The 18,221-nt window shown below is 39.4% G+C and overlaps 1 protein-coding gene across 5 annotated transcripts in view; it reads right to left on the reverse strand.

Annotated features, from left to right (window-relative positions):
* Positions 1–10,713: 10,713 nt before the first annotated feature.
* Positions 10,714–18,221, reverse strand: part of LOC141422514 (uncharacterized) — a 34,595-nt gene continuing 27,087 nt past the window's right edge. For 4 of the 5 annotated variants that reach the window (XM_074070303.1, XM_074070304.1, XM_074070301.1 and 1 more), the window contains 5 exons: positions 16,366–16,557; positions 16,116–16,271; positions 14,933–15,136; positions 14,685–14,840; positions 10,714–11,905 (listed from right to left, as the gene is read on the reverse strand). In XM_074070303.1, coding sequence (XP_073926404.1) covers positions 11,859–11,905; positions 14,685–14,840; positions 14,933–15,136; positions 16,116–16,271; positions 16,366–16,557 — 755 coding nt within the window. In that variant the 3' untranslated portion in view covers positions 10,714–11,858. The remainder of the gene's footprint in view (positions 11,906–14,684; positions 14,841–14,932; positions 15,137–16,115; positions 16,272–16,365; positions 16,558–18,221) is intronic. The other variant, XM_074070302.1, reaches the window with a different exon arrangement.

The following is an 18,221-nucleotide window of genomic DNA, read 5'->3' on the forward strand; positions in this document are numbered from 1 at the left end:
GACAGAACACTGTCTAACTCATTCTATGAAGCCAGTATTACATTCATCCCAAAACCAGACAAAGACACATCCAAAAAGGAGAATTACAGCCCAATCTCCTTAATGAACATCGATGCAAAAATCCTCAATAAAATAATGGCAAACCTAATCCAACAACATATCAGAAAGATCATTCACCATGATCAAGTAGGCTTCATCTCAGGTATGCAGGGGTGGTTCAACATATGCAAATCTATAAATGTAACATAATACATTAATAGAAGCAAAGACAAAAACCACTTGATCATCTCATTAGATGCAGAAAAAGCGTTTGATAAGATCCAATACCACTTCATGATAAAAGCTTTAAGAAATCTAGGAATAGACATTATAAAGGCTATCTATGACAATCCTATAGCCAACATCATACTTAATGGAGAAAAACTGAAAGCATTTCCCCTAAAATCAGGAATGAGACAAGGGTGCCCACTCTCCCCACTCCTATTCAACATAGTCCTGGAATTCCTAGGCAGAGCAATAAGGCAAGAAGAAGAAATAAAAAGAATACAAATAGTAAAGGAACTGTCAAAATATCCCTATTTACAGATGACATGATCCTATACCTCAAAGACCCAAAAACTCTACCCAAAAATTCCTAGACACTATAAAGAGCTTCAGCAATGTGGCAAGATACAAAATCGACCTACAGAAGTCATTAGCTTTTCTATATACCAACAATGAGCCAAATTGACAAAGAATATAGGAAAACAATTCCATTTACAACAGCCTCAAAAAAAAAAAAATCAAATACCTAGGTGTAAACTTAACAAAGGATGTGAATGACCTCTATAAGCAGAACTGCAAACCTCTGAAGAAAGAGATTGAGGAAGACTACAGAAGGTGGAGAGATCTCCCATGCTCATGGATTTGTAGAATCAAGATAGTAAAAATGTCTATAGTCCCAAAAGTAATCTACATGTTTAATGCAATTCCCACCAAAATTCCAATGACTTTAATCACAGAGACTGAAAAATCTACCCTAAAGTTCATTTGAAACCACAAGAGACCATTAATAGCCAAAGCAATACTCATCAAAAAGAGCAATGCTGGAGGTATCACAATAACTGACTTCAAAGTATATTACAAAGCAAAAGCAATAAAAATAGCATGGTACTGGCACAAAAACAGACATGAAGACCAGTGGAACAGAATGGAGGACCTGGATATGAATCCACACAACTATACCCACATTATTTTTGACAAAGGTGCCAAAAACATAGGGTGGAAAACAGACAGCCTCTTCAACAAATGTTGCTGGGAAAAGTGGTTATCTGCCTGCAGAAAACTGAAACTTGATCCATGTCTATCACCCTGTACTAGTGTCAACTCAAAATGGATTAAGGATCTTAATATCAGTCCTGAAACACTGAAGCTAGTATAGAGAAGTGCAGGGAATACTCTGGAAGCAATAGATATAGGCAAGGACTTCCTCAATAGAACCCCAGCAGCTCAGCAACTAAGAGAAAGGATGGACAAATGGGACTACATGAAATTCAAAAGCTTCTGCACAACAAAAGAAATGTTCTCTAAACTGAAGAGACCACCCTCAGAGTGGGAGAAAATATTTGCTAGCTATACATCAAACGACTGATCCCCAGAATATACAGGGAGCTCAAAAAACTAAACTCTCCCAAAATCAATGAACCAATAAAGAAATGGGCAAATGAACTAAACAGACTTTTTCAAAGGAATAAATCCAAATGGCCAAAAAGCACATGAAAAAATCTTCACCATCTCTGGCCATAAAGGAAATGCAAATCAAAACCACACTAAGATTCCACCTCACCCCTGTTAGAATAGCCATCATCAAAACACCACCAACAACAAATGTTGGCGAGGATGTGGAGAAAAAGAAACTCTCTTACTCTGCTGGTGGGAATGTAAGCTGGTGCAACAACTCTGGAAAACAATATGGAGACTTCTTAAAAATCTAAACATAGACATGCCATATGATCCAGCAATCCCACTCCTAGGGATATACCTAAAGGAATGCGACACAGATTACTCCAGAGGCACCTGCACACCCATGTTTATTGCAGCACTATTCACAATAGCCAAGTTATGGAAACAGCCAAGATGCTCCACTACTGATGAATGGATTAAGAAAATGTGGTATTTATACACAATGGAATTTTACTTAGCCATGAAGAAGAATGAAATCTTGTCATTTGGGAATAAATGGATGGAACAGGAGAACATCATCTTAACCAGGCTCACAAGGCCAAAAATCATATTTTCTTCCTCATATGAGAACTTTAGACCTAAAACAAATGCAGTAATATTATTTGACATGGGTCACATGCTAAGTGGAGAATACATACACAAGGAATAGGGAAAGGAGGAAACTCAAAACTTGAAAGTGTTGGAAGTGCCCACTGTAGAGGAGCTAATATAGTAATCTTAGAGTGACAGAATTCACTATGGTAAGGTGACCAGGAAGTAGTGAAGAGGTCTGGTAGAGATGAACCAATTCTGGTTTTAATACACATGTGCATGGAAGCAATGCTAGGATAAAGCTATCCTTATCTCAAACTAGCAAAAATGCTGTCTTTCTTATTATTGCTTATGCCTTCTCTTCAACAAAATTGAAGAAGAGGTCAGAACAGATTCTGCCTGGAAGCGAGGGGGTTTGGGGGAAAGAGAGAGGGGGCTGGGAGCAGGGGGAGAGATGGTCCAAACAATGTATGCACATATGAATAAATGAATAAATACACCAAAAAACAGAATTTGGATATTTAAGACATGAAAATGAATAGGTTTTCATGACAAACATATAAGCAGGAAAGAAACCTCGGATAAACCCTAAGGTACTAAGCAGAGAAAAAGGAGCCCACAAGGAATTATAAATAGCACCCAGAGAATGGAATAAGAAGCAATTAATGTTTTGACTGCTGAGGAAGCAATATATTTTAAGGAGGGACATTTCAATCACATAGGTGCTTCAGAGAAGCAAGAGATAATGAGGATCGATCAAGTTACAAGAAGGAGGCCTTTTAGGACCTTTTTGAAAGCATCTTGGAGGAATGGTGAGGTGAGAGTGGCGGGGGGTGGGGGGGTGGGGGGTGGGGGGGGAGCTGTAATTTGAGACAGAAGGGAAGTACAGGTGCAATGTAGTCAGAGTGTGACTTGTGAATCCTGGGCCAAATCTGAATTTGAAGTGTTTCCTCTGCCCATTGTCCCCCTAACCCTTGTTTCTCCCTCCACCCTCACTCATTCCACTAAAAGTAATATTGGCAGCATGGCTTCTTGCACCTTGAGTTTGGTGATATGCTTCCTTTGTGTCTTTGAAAACTTACCCCTCAGTTCTTCCTCCACCTCCTATGGCTCAAAAGGATGATTGTGGGAGGTCTCCCTGCAGCTCCCCTCATGTAGGTCTTGCATGATTTGAATCTACTTTTCACACATCACACCATCATTAACTTCTAGAATGCAAGGAGCATTATCTTTTCTCCTACTTAAAACTCTTGAATGATTCTCCATCATGTCTAGCACAAGGCACTCACCTGCTAGACTTTCCAAGGTCTGGCCCCAGCTTTTCCTTCCTACCAGCATCCCTTTCACCTCTCCTGGCTTAAACTTATATTCCAGCAGGGCATAACTCCTTAGATATTTTCAAATGCCTTTTTTTTCTTCTCAGGTGTGGAAAAATTTCTACTCATCTTTTAAAATCTACCTCAAGCATTTCTTTCTTTATAACTTCCCTCACGCCCTCCTGCCCACCATGATCACTACTGTACTTCATTCTTACTTACTTTAGTCATTACTTTTGCATCTTTTTAGCCAATACAACTTTTATGGTTTTCCATGCTTACCTCCCCTAGAGGACCATGAATTTCTGGTACACAGAAGGCACTCTTGTGTTTTTTGTCTGGCACAGAGTGCAAACCTTCACTTGCTCTATCTGCTGGGGAAAATTACTGATATTCCTGATATCAGCATTACTGCTTTACCAATATCAGAAGGCTTACCAACAGTAAAAAAATGCATCTCTCTGTAATGAGATCAAGTCTATTGGTTGTTCCTGGGCTCCAATGATCAAGGAAGAACTGTTCTACAGCAATCTTGAGTCTTTTATTCAAGTTCACCTGGCAAATCATATATAGATGGCCCCAACTTACCATACTTTCGCTATGATTTTTTTCAATTTTGCAAGGGTGCAAAAGTGGTATACATTCAGTAGAAACAATACTTCGAACTTTGAATTAGATCTTGTCTTGGGCTAGCAATATATAATATGATCTTTTCTTGAGGTGAAGGGCACCAGCAGTGAGCAGTGGTTGCCAGTCAATTCCACAACCATGAGGGAAAAACAACTGATGCATGATACTGTGCTAAACTGCTAAAGTGGATGATTGGCAAGGAGGAGCATTATTGCATTTTGTGCTTAAAATATGATCAACCTATGAGGGACTCAATGGTATGCAACCCCATGGTAACTTGAGGTGTATCTGCACCTTTTCTCCCATATAAAGACTTCTGGGGGATTATTATCAATCAAAATTTCCCTGAGGAATACAGTCTGCTGTATTGCAAAGTAGACAAGCCTATACTCCAGAGCTTTTCAATCCAATTGGTTCATTGAGGATTCTATCCCAGAGACCCAAAAGTGTGAGGATACCCATCTGTTGGGCACGGTGGGGATGCCAATGATGCTGGTGAATTGCCTCACTATTTCTCACATAATGGTTAAATGTGATTTTTGCCTCTGGGAACCAAAATATCTGTAGCACCAATGAATCCAGTCTAGGCAAAAATCAACAATTCTAAATTTGCCTATCTTTTATGCTTTACCTACCTCAATCATGTTTTTCAGCTTCTACACTATACCCACCTGAAAAAAATTATTTCTTTGTAACTCCTTCAAATAAATTGCATTTCTATCAGTCTGAGTTGCTTTAAAAAATTCCCCCATTACTTGCTATTACACCTTAATTCTTGAATTCTGATAGCAAAAACAATGGTTCACACAAGTATTCTTCATTTTTTTCATCAGTTAAACATGGCTGAGTGCTCATCAACTGAATCAGCCCCAATATGTGTAACTGGAGATTATTCTTAATGGGATGATTATAGTAATTGTTCATACTATAATGTGATATTCACTTTATTTTACATAATGTTTATTTTTTATGGGTTTTAAGGAAAAATCTAGCAAGAGCTAACTTGATAATTTGTACAGATCAATTATTTTGAAGCACAATAACTTGCCTTATAAAACGACAGCAGTTACACTCACCTGTCTCTGGGGTTCTCAGAATTGCACTATTAAATGAACCAGGAACATCTTCATGCACGTAGGTCACATATGTTTTTTCTTTTGTTTTGTTTTTGGAATTCTGGTGTTTAATTTCAGGGCTTCATACTTGATAGGCAGACCCTGTGCCACTTGAGCCACGCCTCCAGCCCTTTTGCTCTGGTTATTTTGGAGATAGGGTCTTAGTTTTGCCTGGGCCAGCCTGGCTGACCATCCTCTTAGTTTTGTACTTCCTGTCACTGTTGGGATGACAGGTATGCATCATCATTTCCAACTTTTTTTCTGGTTAAATTGGGGCCTTGCAAACTTTTTTGCAGGGTTGGCCTGGAACCATGAGTCTCCTGATCTTAGCCTCCTGTGCAGCTTGGTATGATAGGTGTGCACCAATGCACCCAACTATTCATTGAGTTGGGATCTTAGGAACTAATAGCCCATGCTGGACTTGAACCACAATCTTTCTGATCTTAGCTTCCCAAGTAGCTTGGATTACAGGAGTAAGCCACCAGAACCTGACTTCAGTCATGTATGGTTTAGACAGGGTCTCACCTTGTAACCCAGACTGGTCTATCCACACTTCCCAAGTGGTGGACTTACACAGGTAACATGTGCCACCACACCTGGCAAGTATTAGACGTTTGTGCTTTTCTCCTTGAAGACAGATAAGATTCCAGAGGAAGAAGGTAGAAGGACCATAAGACCCTTTTTCTCAACCTGAAATGTCAAAGAGAGAGAGGCTAGTCATCTAAGACTCTTCTGATAGCCAAAATGGCTCTGTGTCTAGCCCCGGGGGTCTCTGTCGTATGTGTGTGAGAATCATAGACTTGGGAGCAAGGTAACTCTGAAGATATACAGAGTGTCATCATCTACATGTGGTTCAAGGCTCAGGGAGTGAATTTCTGTTTACCTGGCTACAACTCTGCTTTGTTATGCCCTCAATTCCTGTATTCCAGTCTGATTCTGGCAGTCATGCTTTGTAATCAAAGCATCGTTTCCTGGACTACTCAGTAAATCTCAGATGACTTTTGCTAGTCATAGTCCTTCAAATAAAAGGTATGACTTAAAAGCCATTTGTTGCTCAGGAGCTACTTAAAATCCCTCAACAGAGGACATAGTTGGTCTAATACTCTGGGATACCTACCTAAATCCTGAGTTCTCTGCAGATGTAGCTAAATAGTCTTGTGCAAAAAAATATCACTCTAGGACCTTGGAACTTTCAAGTTTGGGGAATTCTCATTCAAGCTCTCAGACCAAATGACTTGTGAGACTTGAGAAAAGGGAAGAAATGAAGCACAGGTTTGTAAGACTGCTTAAAACAAGTTAAGCAAGTGTTTTATTACATCAGAAAAAGGAATGGGTTCTGTGTTCTTGAGAAATCTAATTTGTTCAGTAACATATCATCTTAGAAAAATGACAACTCATGCTCAGAATGTCACAAACTAGCTGTACAATACTCCTGTATTGAATCACTTATTCAATACTATTTGCTGTCACATAAAGGCTATAGTCCAAAGGAAAATATCACATTATGCAAGATTTTTATCTGTCACACATTCATCAAGTTCAAAAAGAAACCGTATTAAAGCAGAAAACAAAAAAGTGCTTGAGTGCCTTTCTGGACCCTTGAAAATGGCAAATGCTTCTCATGTTCAGAGTAACATTCCAAGCTGATGTCTCTTACTTAGCTTGGTGTCAGAGGCAGTGCCTAGTCTTGGGTTAGAAGAACAATTTATAGTCTACAGTGACAGGTGTAAAGGAAAAATGTCATGCCATGTTAAAATTCAGTTACATGGAAACCACACCTTCCTGTCTGCCCTTCCTTCTGTCTCCTACCAAAGGAATAAGGACAGTTTAGACAGATAAAGAATCTTGCATAGGGAGTAGAGATGATTTATTGACTTCTAAACCTATATACAATTAAATATATCATTAAATAGTCATTTGTATATGGTCTAAGGGTGGGTTCAGAAAGCCTCAGAAGTACATTTTAATGGATCTTTGTTTCATTTCTTCAATAGCATACATGTAAATTGGGACATGAAGTAGGTGTAAAAGGCAATAATTTAAAATATGGCACACTAACCTACTGATGAATAGACCAAGAAAATGTGGTATTTATATACAATGGAATCTTATTCAGCCACAAAGAAAAATGAAATTTTTCATTTGCAGGTAAATGGATAGAACTGGAGAACGTCATCTTAAGTGAAGTTAGCCAGGTGCAGAAGGCCAAGAGTCACATATTTTCTCTCATATTTGGAATATAGACCTAACACAAATACAGCAATTCTATGAAAAAAAGGTCATGGTAAGGGAGGTCACATATGAGAGGGGATGGGCAAAAGAAGGAAGTTAAGAAGGTGAATATGGTTGATGTACTTTATAAGAATGAATATAGAATTTAAAAATTTTTTAAAATTTTATCATTTTTACATTTACTCTCATGTGTATATGTTGTTTGCCCCCATCCCCCACCCTGCTGTGGGGTAGACAGAACCTGTTCCACCCTCTTGTATCCGATTGTGTTGAAGAGAAAACATAAAAGATAATCAGAAAAACACAGCATTTTTGCTACTTTGAGATAAAGATAGCTCTACAGAGAGATTCCTAGTGTTGCTTCCATGCACACGTGTATTACAACCCACATTGGTTCATCTCTACCAGACCTCTTTGCTACTTCCTGGTCCTTTTCCCATAGTAGCCTCTGCCAGTTTAAGATCACTATATTCAGTCCTCTACAGTGAGCACATCAACCACATTCAAGTTTCCTTCCCCTTCCCTATTCCTCCCATGCATGTTCTTTCCTTAGTGTGTGACCCATGTCCAATAATATTACTGCATTTTTTAGGTCTATAATCTGTATATGAGGGAGAATACGTGATTTTTGAAACCACCATAATAAAGGAACTAAGGTAGGAAGAAGAAAAATAGAGGAGATGAGCCAAATCAGGCTATAGTACGTATAAACATAGAAGTGCCACAAGGAAACTCCCTGTGTAGGTATCTTAAACAACCAAAAGTGTCAATTTTTTCTTCTTTTCTTTCTTATACAAAATTGGAGAACTGGAGGACAAAACAGGTCCTGACTGGGGGGGGGTGGTATTAGTGAGAGGGGAGGAGGTGGGTGAAATGGCAAAGGAGAATGAATGTGGTGCAAATATTATGTACATATGTATACACATGGAAAAATGATATCTGCTGAAACTATTCCAGGATTAGGGTGAGGGGGGATGAAGGAGAATAGTGAAGGAAAATATTGGATATATTGTAGGAACTTTTGTAAATGCCACAATGTACCCCCACCCAGCACAACAATATATATATATATATGTATATATATGTGTATATATATGTATATACATATGTGTGTATATATAGTGAAAAAATAAAACATAGCATAATTACATAAGAAGTAACTTTCATGCTCAGGGCCTTTTTACCTATTTTTTTCACCTATGGTTTCATTATGGTGGTGAAGGATGGTAGGCATGAAAGTGGGATAAGAAAGGAAACTGTAGCACTGAATATAATACCTTAAAAATGGCAGGTAATAGGCTGGATGTAATGTCACTTACCTGTAATTCCAGCTCTGCAGGAGACAGAGGTAGGAGGATCATGGTCCCAGTATGACCTCAGGCAAAAAGTGTGAGACTCTACCTGAAAAAAGTAGCTAAAGCAAAAAGAGTTGGGGGCATAGCTCAAGTGGTAGAACACTGAGTTCAAACCCTAATACCATCAAACAAAAAAAAATTGCAGGTAAATTGGCTGCATTTTTATGCACTAACAGTGAATGATCTGAACAGAATTAAGGAACTAATTCCATTTACTACTTACAATAGCATTAAAAATTAATATTTAGGAATAAACTTAACCAAGGAGGTGTAAGACTTGTATATTGAAACTATGAACTGGTATTGAAAGAAGTTGAATAAGACCCATGTAAATGGAAAGCACCCTGAGTTTATGGGTTAGAAGACTTACTATTGTTAAAATATCCATACTACACAAAATGCCCACAGAGTCAATGCAAAAATCCCAATGATCTTTTTTTTGCTAGAACTAGAGAAAAGGTTAGATCAAAAAGAATTAACCTAGAAGGTAACACCCACACACAGGAAATCAATGTGAGTCAATGCCCTGTATAGCTATCCTTATCTCAACCAGCAAAACCCCTTGTTCCTTCCTATTATTGCTTATACTCTCTCTACAACAAAATTAGAGATAAGGGCAAAATAGTTTCTGCTGGGTATTGAGGGGGGGAGCGGGAGGGGCGGAGTGGGTGGTAAGGGAGGGGGTGGGGGCAGGGGGGAGAAATGAACCAAGCCTTGTATGCACACATGAATAATAAAAGAAAAATGAAAAAAAAAAAAAAAAGAAAACAGAAGAAAAAAAAAAAACTACACTGACATACATTCTGACTTCAATCAGAATGGCTACCATTAAGCAAACAAAAACCAAACACTGGTAAGGATGTGAGGACAAAGGAACCCTTATACACAGCTTTGTGGAATGCAAATTAGTTCAGTCCCTATGCAAATCAGTACGGAGGTTCTGCAAAAAAATTCAAAACAGGACTTCCATATGATCCAGCTATACCAATTCTGGGTATATACAAAGAGGGACCCAGGTCAGCATGCAATAGAGATGCCTGCATTCACATGTTTATCACTGCAGGATTGGAGACCCAAACTGAGGATGCATCCCCTGCACCTGTGGTGGAAAGAAGGAATGAAACAGCTGGTAGAAATTTAAGACTGAAAACCAGAATCCAAATATATAACATGCTTATCTACAAAAGCAAGGCATATAAATCTCAGGCAACTTCTGTCCTCTAAGGTACCTGTGTATCAAGGCAGTAGAAAAGGAGTGTTAAATCATGCAAAACTTGGAGCCTGCTGACTCCATCCTGAGATCTGTCCAGCAGGAATGCCACCCAAGTGGTGAATGAGCAACTCAGCTTTGGTGAGCATTATAAGCATTAATAGATCCAATTTTTACCTGAATCAAAATGCAAGGTGTGGAAAATGTGGAAGAAATAGTTTGGGTTGAAATAACACTATAAATGGCAGGCACAGTGAGTAGAAATAAGAAAGCAAATAATGTCATTGATTGCCTAAGTTGAAGTAGAATTGTCTCACAGAAAACTTATAAACCAAATATTAGATATTTGTCAATTAAAGGATGCTAAAGATGTCAAAAACATTATTAGGGTAATGCTAAAGACAAAGCTATATAATGCCTCTTAAATGCCAAACACCATACACACACACACACACCATGGAGAAAGAGCTATAATAAATCCCATCTACTACCTATGGTAAACACAGCCTAAATTATATGGAAGAGCTTGTGTTCATTTATATCCTTACCCCCAAAACTGATTATAGAAATAAAAGAATTTCAATAAAAACATGAGTCCACAGTGAGGAACACAAATGTTTTAATCATTCTGGTAATATTCACTCTGGATTAAATTAAAATTCAGGGAGAAAATGTCCTCTTTAAAACAGAATGCCAACAAAAACAAGTATATGGAAAGAACTGAATTTTAGAACTTTCAGGATATAAACATGAATGTTCAATTTTGGTATAAAACAAAAACCAAGATATGGCCAAGGTGGAATGATGGACAGTAGTATTTTTAGAGGAAGATCATTGGAGACAGAATATTTATACATTCTCAAAGTATTACTCTCCACATTGCTCAACAGTTTTAAGGAAAACAAGTCATTTTCATGAGCTCCCACAATGGATGCCTCCTTCTCCAAGTGACAGTCCTAAATAGACACACGAGTGACAGACAAACTGGCAGGTCTTCAAGTAGGATGTTACAGGAAGCATGTGGCATTAGCTATACATGGGATTTGCTAAAAGTTTAGGCTCAATTTAATGCTGAGGAAATTATGAGACAACAGAAGAATGTGGGCCATGTTGCCAGACACCTGACCTGTCCCCTACAAACAGGTCAAGGTCACCACAGACTGACAACAAAAAAGTGAGGACACATTGTTGATTGAAAAAGACTAAAAAATTTATCTTTTTAGTCTTTTTCAACCAAAATGTCTCCTCTCCTTTGTTGTTGTATCATTTATGGTGACCCTGACCGAAGAAGATAGGTCAGTAGTCTCGTTTTCTGGTCTATATTCTTCATGTGTCTGATAATTTCCTGTGCTTAAATTCATGCTAAACATCTTTAGCAAAAACACTACAATGCTAATACTGCCTGCTTATAGCATTTGAAATCCTAAAATGGTCCAGTTTGGTCTCTTCTTTTCTTCCTGCTGTTCCTGCCCTTGCTTTTCTATAGAGTGGGAACTTCGAGGGCTGGGATTAAGGTCACGCAATAGTGGTTATGGACCTTGGTCTTGGTCTCGGATAGTAATCGCAATTAGAGGCTCAGAAATTGTTAATTTCTCCAATAAAACTGGCCTTTTGGAGTGTCAAGAGCCATTCGTGGTTGTGAAATCCAATGATCATGAAGGATGTCTTCAGTGTTCTATTTGGCCATTCACTTGGTTTGTTGTTTTATATTTCTTCAAGTGGAAAAGATACTTTCTGTGATGCAGATTTATTTAAATTGCCAATATCTCTTCTTGTTCCAGCAACATTTGGTATCTGAGAGAGGGAGAGAGAAATCAAATGAGAGTCTTGGTCAGGTCCTGGGGATGGTTGCCCCAGGAAGTACTGCCCAGTGATAGAAGAGGACAGAGACCACCTGAGCTCCTTTGGGAGAATGAGCCAAACTGGTGGGACTCAGGCTGGCTAAAGTGGAAGGTGGCATTCACAACAAAGTAGAGAAAACCCTCCCGAACTTTCAGTTCAGCTTGTGGTACAGGAATCAGGGCCCCTTCCTTGTCCCATACAGAAGCTGGTGATATCAGCCACTTTCCTCCTATCCTTTTTATCCTGACCAAATCAAGGGCTTTTCACATTTCTTAGTGCTCATTGTTCTTAGCACCCAGGATACACATTCAGAAACAGACTGCTGTGGGGGGGAGAAACAACTCTTATGACTCCAAAAAGGGAAGAGAGGGTGGGCAGTTGCAGAGCCACAGGAAAGAGAGATAGCAGGCTTCAGACCACATCCAAGTCCAGTCCCACCTTTATTAAAGAGGAGACAGTGATGCCTGGGGGCTGATCTTTGACTGACTCTTTTCATTAAGAGTTCATGAACACATCAACTCTTAAAAACACATAAACTCTTAAAACCCTGGAGCAGACCCTCTTCATAAACATTTAGGAAGAGCAAGAAGGCATCCAATGGGAGCAACAGACACAATGGATGTTGGGTCACCTTGGCCAGACAAGGACAAAAAATTTAAAGAAAGATCCGTAGTGATTTTCCACAGCAGATTAGGAAAGACAAGAAAAAGGATTCACTAAAAATGGAAAGAATGAAGGGAGAACAGTGAGTTCAACCAGAGCACAACTCTTTTCTCTAAATTCCTGAAGGCTACTCCATATCAGGTCACACCACAAAGCACTTCTCAGAATAGTCTCAATAGCTAGACCCATAAATCTCTAAAACAAAAGGGACTGCCCTGTGTTTTACTGTACTCTCCTCTGTTTGTATTTTTCTTTCTCAATACTGCTCCTTCAGAAAAGATTCCTTTTAGTTTTTCATGGTAGTCAAGAATGGCATAGAAGCTGAGCACTGTGTCTCATGCCCACCTGCTTACAAGGCAAAGAACAGGAAGATCCTGGTTCAAATCCAGTATGGGCAAATACTTTTAAAAACCCTATTTCAAAAATACTGTATACAAAAAAGGGATGGCTGAGTCACTCAAATGGTGGAGTGCCTGGGTAGCAATTGTGAGGCCCCAAATTCAAACACCAGTATCATCAGAAAAAAAATAAAAAGAAAAGAATGTCAAAGAAGTGTAAGTGTAAAAACATTTCTTGACATTCAGTTTTGATGTATTATTATATGTCCTTCAAGGAAGGGAGACTGAAAAGCTTTATGTGGGGATTTTCTCTGACCAAAAGTAAAATTTTTAAATTGTGGTCCTAATCACATTAGAGGACTGGGAAGTTAAAAATATATAATGCAAACTACCAGATTTATGGTAAAAAATGAAAAAGAAAAAACTAAATACAATTATGTGTAATTGGAGGAAATATTTTTTGGGGACACTGAGTTTCAGTGTAGCTACTATTTCTTAGTTCATCTTGTTACCACTTTGTGCACATGTGCTTCAAGTATGGAGGCTACAGGCCAAATTCATTCACCACCATGTTTTTCTGCGATACACAGAGTTTTGTTGAGAGGGAAATACAAATTTCATCAGCAGTTAATGGACGCTCAGCTTTTTCTAAGGAGTAAGCCACACAAGTGGGAAAATTCCATATTGACAACTTGAGATTATCATGAGTCAGTGTTCCTAATTTTCTAAATATGTTAGAATCACTTGGGACCTTTTTAAAATCACTGATGCCCATACGTCATCCCAGACTATTTACATGAGACTCTCATGTGTGCGTTCAAGGCACTCATTACCTCAGGTGCTTGTATCAGGGGATCTTGATCTGGAGATACTGAACAGACCACTGATCCCATAACTTAACATTTCATCTCCCCCATCTCTCTCATGACTGGCTCCTGATCTACTGGCTCTATGGATTTTACTCTTCATTCTGATAGTTTGAAGCAAATCACTCTTTTGTCAGTTGAAATGGATTGATACAAAGCTCAGCCTGTATTTTCAATCAATCATATTAGATCACGATATACATGGGGTTGGACTCCATTTCCCATTACGTTAGTTAAATAAAAGACCTACATATTTGCAACCTCCAGATTCACTGGCATTTTATTTTTGACACATACCTGAACATGTTAAGTGAAAAAGGAAATAAGAAGGACAGAACACAGACTACCTAAAGATCTCATGATCTTTGCAGTTGTGAAGTACTGCAATTAGAATATCATTTTCGACCACTGTCCCTTCACAGTACCATTTAATGTCCTCCAGGTAATATAAGAATCCAATCAGTAAAGACAATGTGTCCTGGAAAACCCATGAAAATGGACACATGGCTCTACACACTGGGCTGAAGATAACACTGATTCCAGGTTTATTATGCACCTCCCACCTAAAGCCCAGTTGCAATTTAGTTTTTTTTTTATTCAGAGCACCTTATTGTTAATTTTAACCATTTTCATGTGCATGCCCAATTTAAGAATTAGGGATTGATGTGGTCTGGTTCCCTGAAGCAGGCACAAGAGGAGAAACTGAACAAGTAATTTGAAAGGCCATGGACCCAGAAGAAAGAGGTAGTGGAACTGGGAAGACAGATGAAAACCCAAGAAAGTATGGGATTATGGGAAACTGTATGTACTAAGGACCTCAAATAATGCTCTCCATAACATGGAAATAACATGGGTTGGGCTTACCTGTAACACTTAAAGTATGAGGACGACAGCACTGGGGAGGAGCAGCATTCAGAATGCAAACAGGAGATGTAGATGGAGGACCAGACAGGGTAGCAGGCCTCAGAAATCCAAGGTAAGGATAGATAGGGATTACATCACTTGTTGGACAGAACACACCTTAAAGAGAAAACACAGTAGGAGTATGAGCTCAAAACCTACATAGAGAATCATAAGGATTAAGTGCATCCAAGAGCCACAGGGGTGATTACCTCTGTATGTTGATCCAGGGAATCTGCTCTCTATTCTGCACTTGCTGAGCAATAGTATTCTTTTGATAACCTTCTGCTTCAGGACATTTGGGGCATCAATGAAGCCATGGTGAATCCCACATGCGTGGTCAACTGAGTCTTCCGGAACATCACCTTCTATCTTGGGAGGTTGTTTCATTCCAAAGAAAGCATTCAAATTCAGCTCTGAAAACAAAACCATACCCATTGTTACCTATTCCTTACTGGGGTTTACGAGGGACATAAGGAAAAGAAAGGCCGGGACAAGGAAGTCCAGAAGGGACATGAAGTCTGTAGACAACTTTGCTATTTCCATAATGCAGACAGCTTTCACATATCCAGTCAAGTTAAGATCGCAGAAGACATATGCACTTGCAATTTATTAAAAATTCAAGAAAAACAAGACTAGTGAAACGCAGTATCTCCCAAGAATATGAGACAAAACAAGGAAATGACACCGGATATGGGCTGTGCTTTTGGAATGGAAGAGAAGATTAAAATGAAGCAAAATCAAAATCCACAGAAAACCCTAAGACAGAAAAGAAATCTGGGGGAGAATAAACCTAAGGAATTATTATAACATGCAAAAATATTTGATATCTTTTCATTGCACAACAGGTATAAAATACCTACCACAAACATAATATACGGGTTCCTCATACAAGTCTCATTATTCATATCTGGTGAGAACATCATGTACATATACTTAATTATCTGAGCATGAATTTTTACATTAGAAACAGGAGGAATAAAATATATCACAATTACTGTTTCAGTCAGTTGAATCAGAAATGAAATAAAAATATGAAAAGAAAATGGAAAGGAAGACGCTGTGAAAAGGAGATGACCTGTTACAAATGAAGAAAACTCATAGCGTAGGTCAATGACTGAAGATGCACAACAAACCTCCTCCCCAAATGTCACCTGAGCAGTCTTACTGCACTACAATCAAAGGAAGGCTAGTAACAGATACCGTGTTTGAGTCCAGGTGATGAGTATTTGCTGGGAAGGCAAAAAGCAAAAGGAGGGAAAACACAAGCCATATGGCTGACTAGAAGACAAGCAAACAGCCAACAAAGAGTGGGGTGCAGGGAAATTAGTTGCATGTGCATAGCAGGCCAAGAAATGCTCTTCCTATAGTAATGATAACATAGGATGCACTTACTTATGACATTTAAAATGTTGGGACACCAGCGCTGGGTAGGAACACAGTTCACAGTACAAACAAGAGATGGAGACAGACGTCCAGACAAGGTGGCAGCCCATGGAAATTCAAGGTACGAACACTCAGAGATTACAGGAGCTGTTATACAGGACAAACCTTGAGGAGAAAACACAGTAGGGGGATGAGCTCAATCCTACCTGAAGGGTGACAAGCAGTAATAAGTGTATCCAAGTGCCACAAGTGGGATTACCTCTTTGTCCCAGTTCAGGGAATCTGCATCCTATTTGGCACCTGCTCAACAGTAATTTTGTCTTCAAGAGCTTCCATTTAAGGACGTTTGTGGCATCAATGAGGCCCTGTTGAAACTCCGGTGTGTGGTCACCTGAGCCTTCAGCAGCATCACCCTCCAGCTTCATTTCAGAGCAGGCGCCTGAATTCAGCTCTGAAAATACAAACACAGACGTTTTTCTCTATGCCCTGATTGGGACAAAAGAGCATCATCAAGGAAAGAAATGTAGGCTGGGACAACAGAGTCCAAGGCTGGGAGAGGAGGCTTATAGACACATTTATATTTTCATGATGGCTGAAGTTTCTCACATATCCAGTAATGGTAAGATGGCCAGGAGGCAAAGGTACTTCCAATTTATTAACATATTCAAGAGAAACTGGACTAGTAAACACAGTATCTCCCAAGAATATATGGCAGGACAAGGAAATAATACTGGCACAGGCTGTGATTTTGGAGAGGAAGAGATTTTAACACCAAGCAAAATCAAAGTTCAAGGAAAACCCTATGACAGAAACTAACTGGGGGAGATTAATCCTGGGAAACTTACAACTTGTAAGTATCTGATATAATTCCTGCATGCTCATTCTGTTTAGAAAACAAACCTGCCACAAACACATAATGTTTATGGCCCAGATACAAGCTTCATTCATTATTCACATTTGCTGAGGATAGAAATGTACATTTGCTGAGGATAGAAATGTACATGCATTTAGTTATCTGATTTCACCAATTCTTACATTGGAAAATGGAAGGATCTTATATGAGATTATAATTCCTATTTTACAGAGCTGAAATTAGAAATTGTTGAGAAATATGAGAAGAAAGTAGATAAAAAGAGCTTGTGAAAAGCAGACGGCCAGTTAAGACATCAGGAAATGAGAGCGTGAGGCAATAGACCGAGGATTCACACTCTCCCTGTTCCCCAAAAGTCCTCTGAGCTGGTTTATTCTCCAGCATCTGTGGACTTGAGCAGCAGACAGAGTAAATGAGTCCAGTTGCTGAGTATTGTCTGGGCTTGGGGGAAGCCAGTGGCAAGGAAGAGGCATGCCAGATGGATGGTAAAACAGTTAAATGCTCCAAGTTATTCACACAGGTCAGGCACTGCATGTCCCCAAAGACTCAGGAGTACTTCCCCTAGGAATACTCCAAGTGGGTGACTGGGGTCCCTAATCCCACACAACCTTCCACCTCTTGACATCACCAGCAGGAAGCAGCCATGGTTCAAGGTGTTGTCATTCAGAGTGACACTGAGGAAAGATAGGCAAGACCCAGATAAAGTGGACATGAAGAATCGAAACCTCAGTCTTAAGAACATCTGGAGCAAGCCAGGGGTGGTGGACCATGCCTGTAATCCAAGCTACACGGGAGGAAGAGATGGAGAGGACAGAGTTTGCTAGTGAGACCCATTTACGAAACCAGGCAAGAGGGGCTTTGAGGAAGGCGCCTGCCATCGCAGGCTTTTAAAGTCTCTGAAGTGGTAAAGAACCTAACACATGGGAGGCCCTGAGTTCAAATGCCAGCAATAACAAAAAGAGAAAGAAGTAAATTTTTTCTTAAAGAAATTGTCCAGCATGGAATGGGAACACTGAAAAGGGCTCCTGGCACAAGATCCAAGTGCAGCCCTGCCTTTTACTAAAGTGGAGACACTCATTCCTAGGTGCTGAGCTTTTAATGAACCCATGTGACCTCGTGACAAACCTGGAGCAGACCCTTTCCATAAATGTGGATGAAAAGCAATGGTGGGTCACCTTGGCTACACAGGAAAACTTTGAGAGTCCTTTTCCAAGAAGATCAGAAAAGCAGAACAAAGGAGAGTG

The sequence above is a fragment of the Castor canadensis genome, chromosome 4 (assembly GCF_047511655.1).
Source record: "Castor canadensis chromosome 4, mCasCan1.hap1v2, whole genome shotgun sequence".
Lineage (NCBI taxonomy): Eukaryota > Metazoa > Chordata > Mammalia > Rodentia > Castoridae > Castor > Castor canadensis.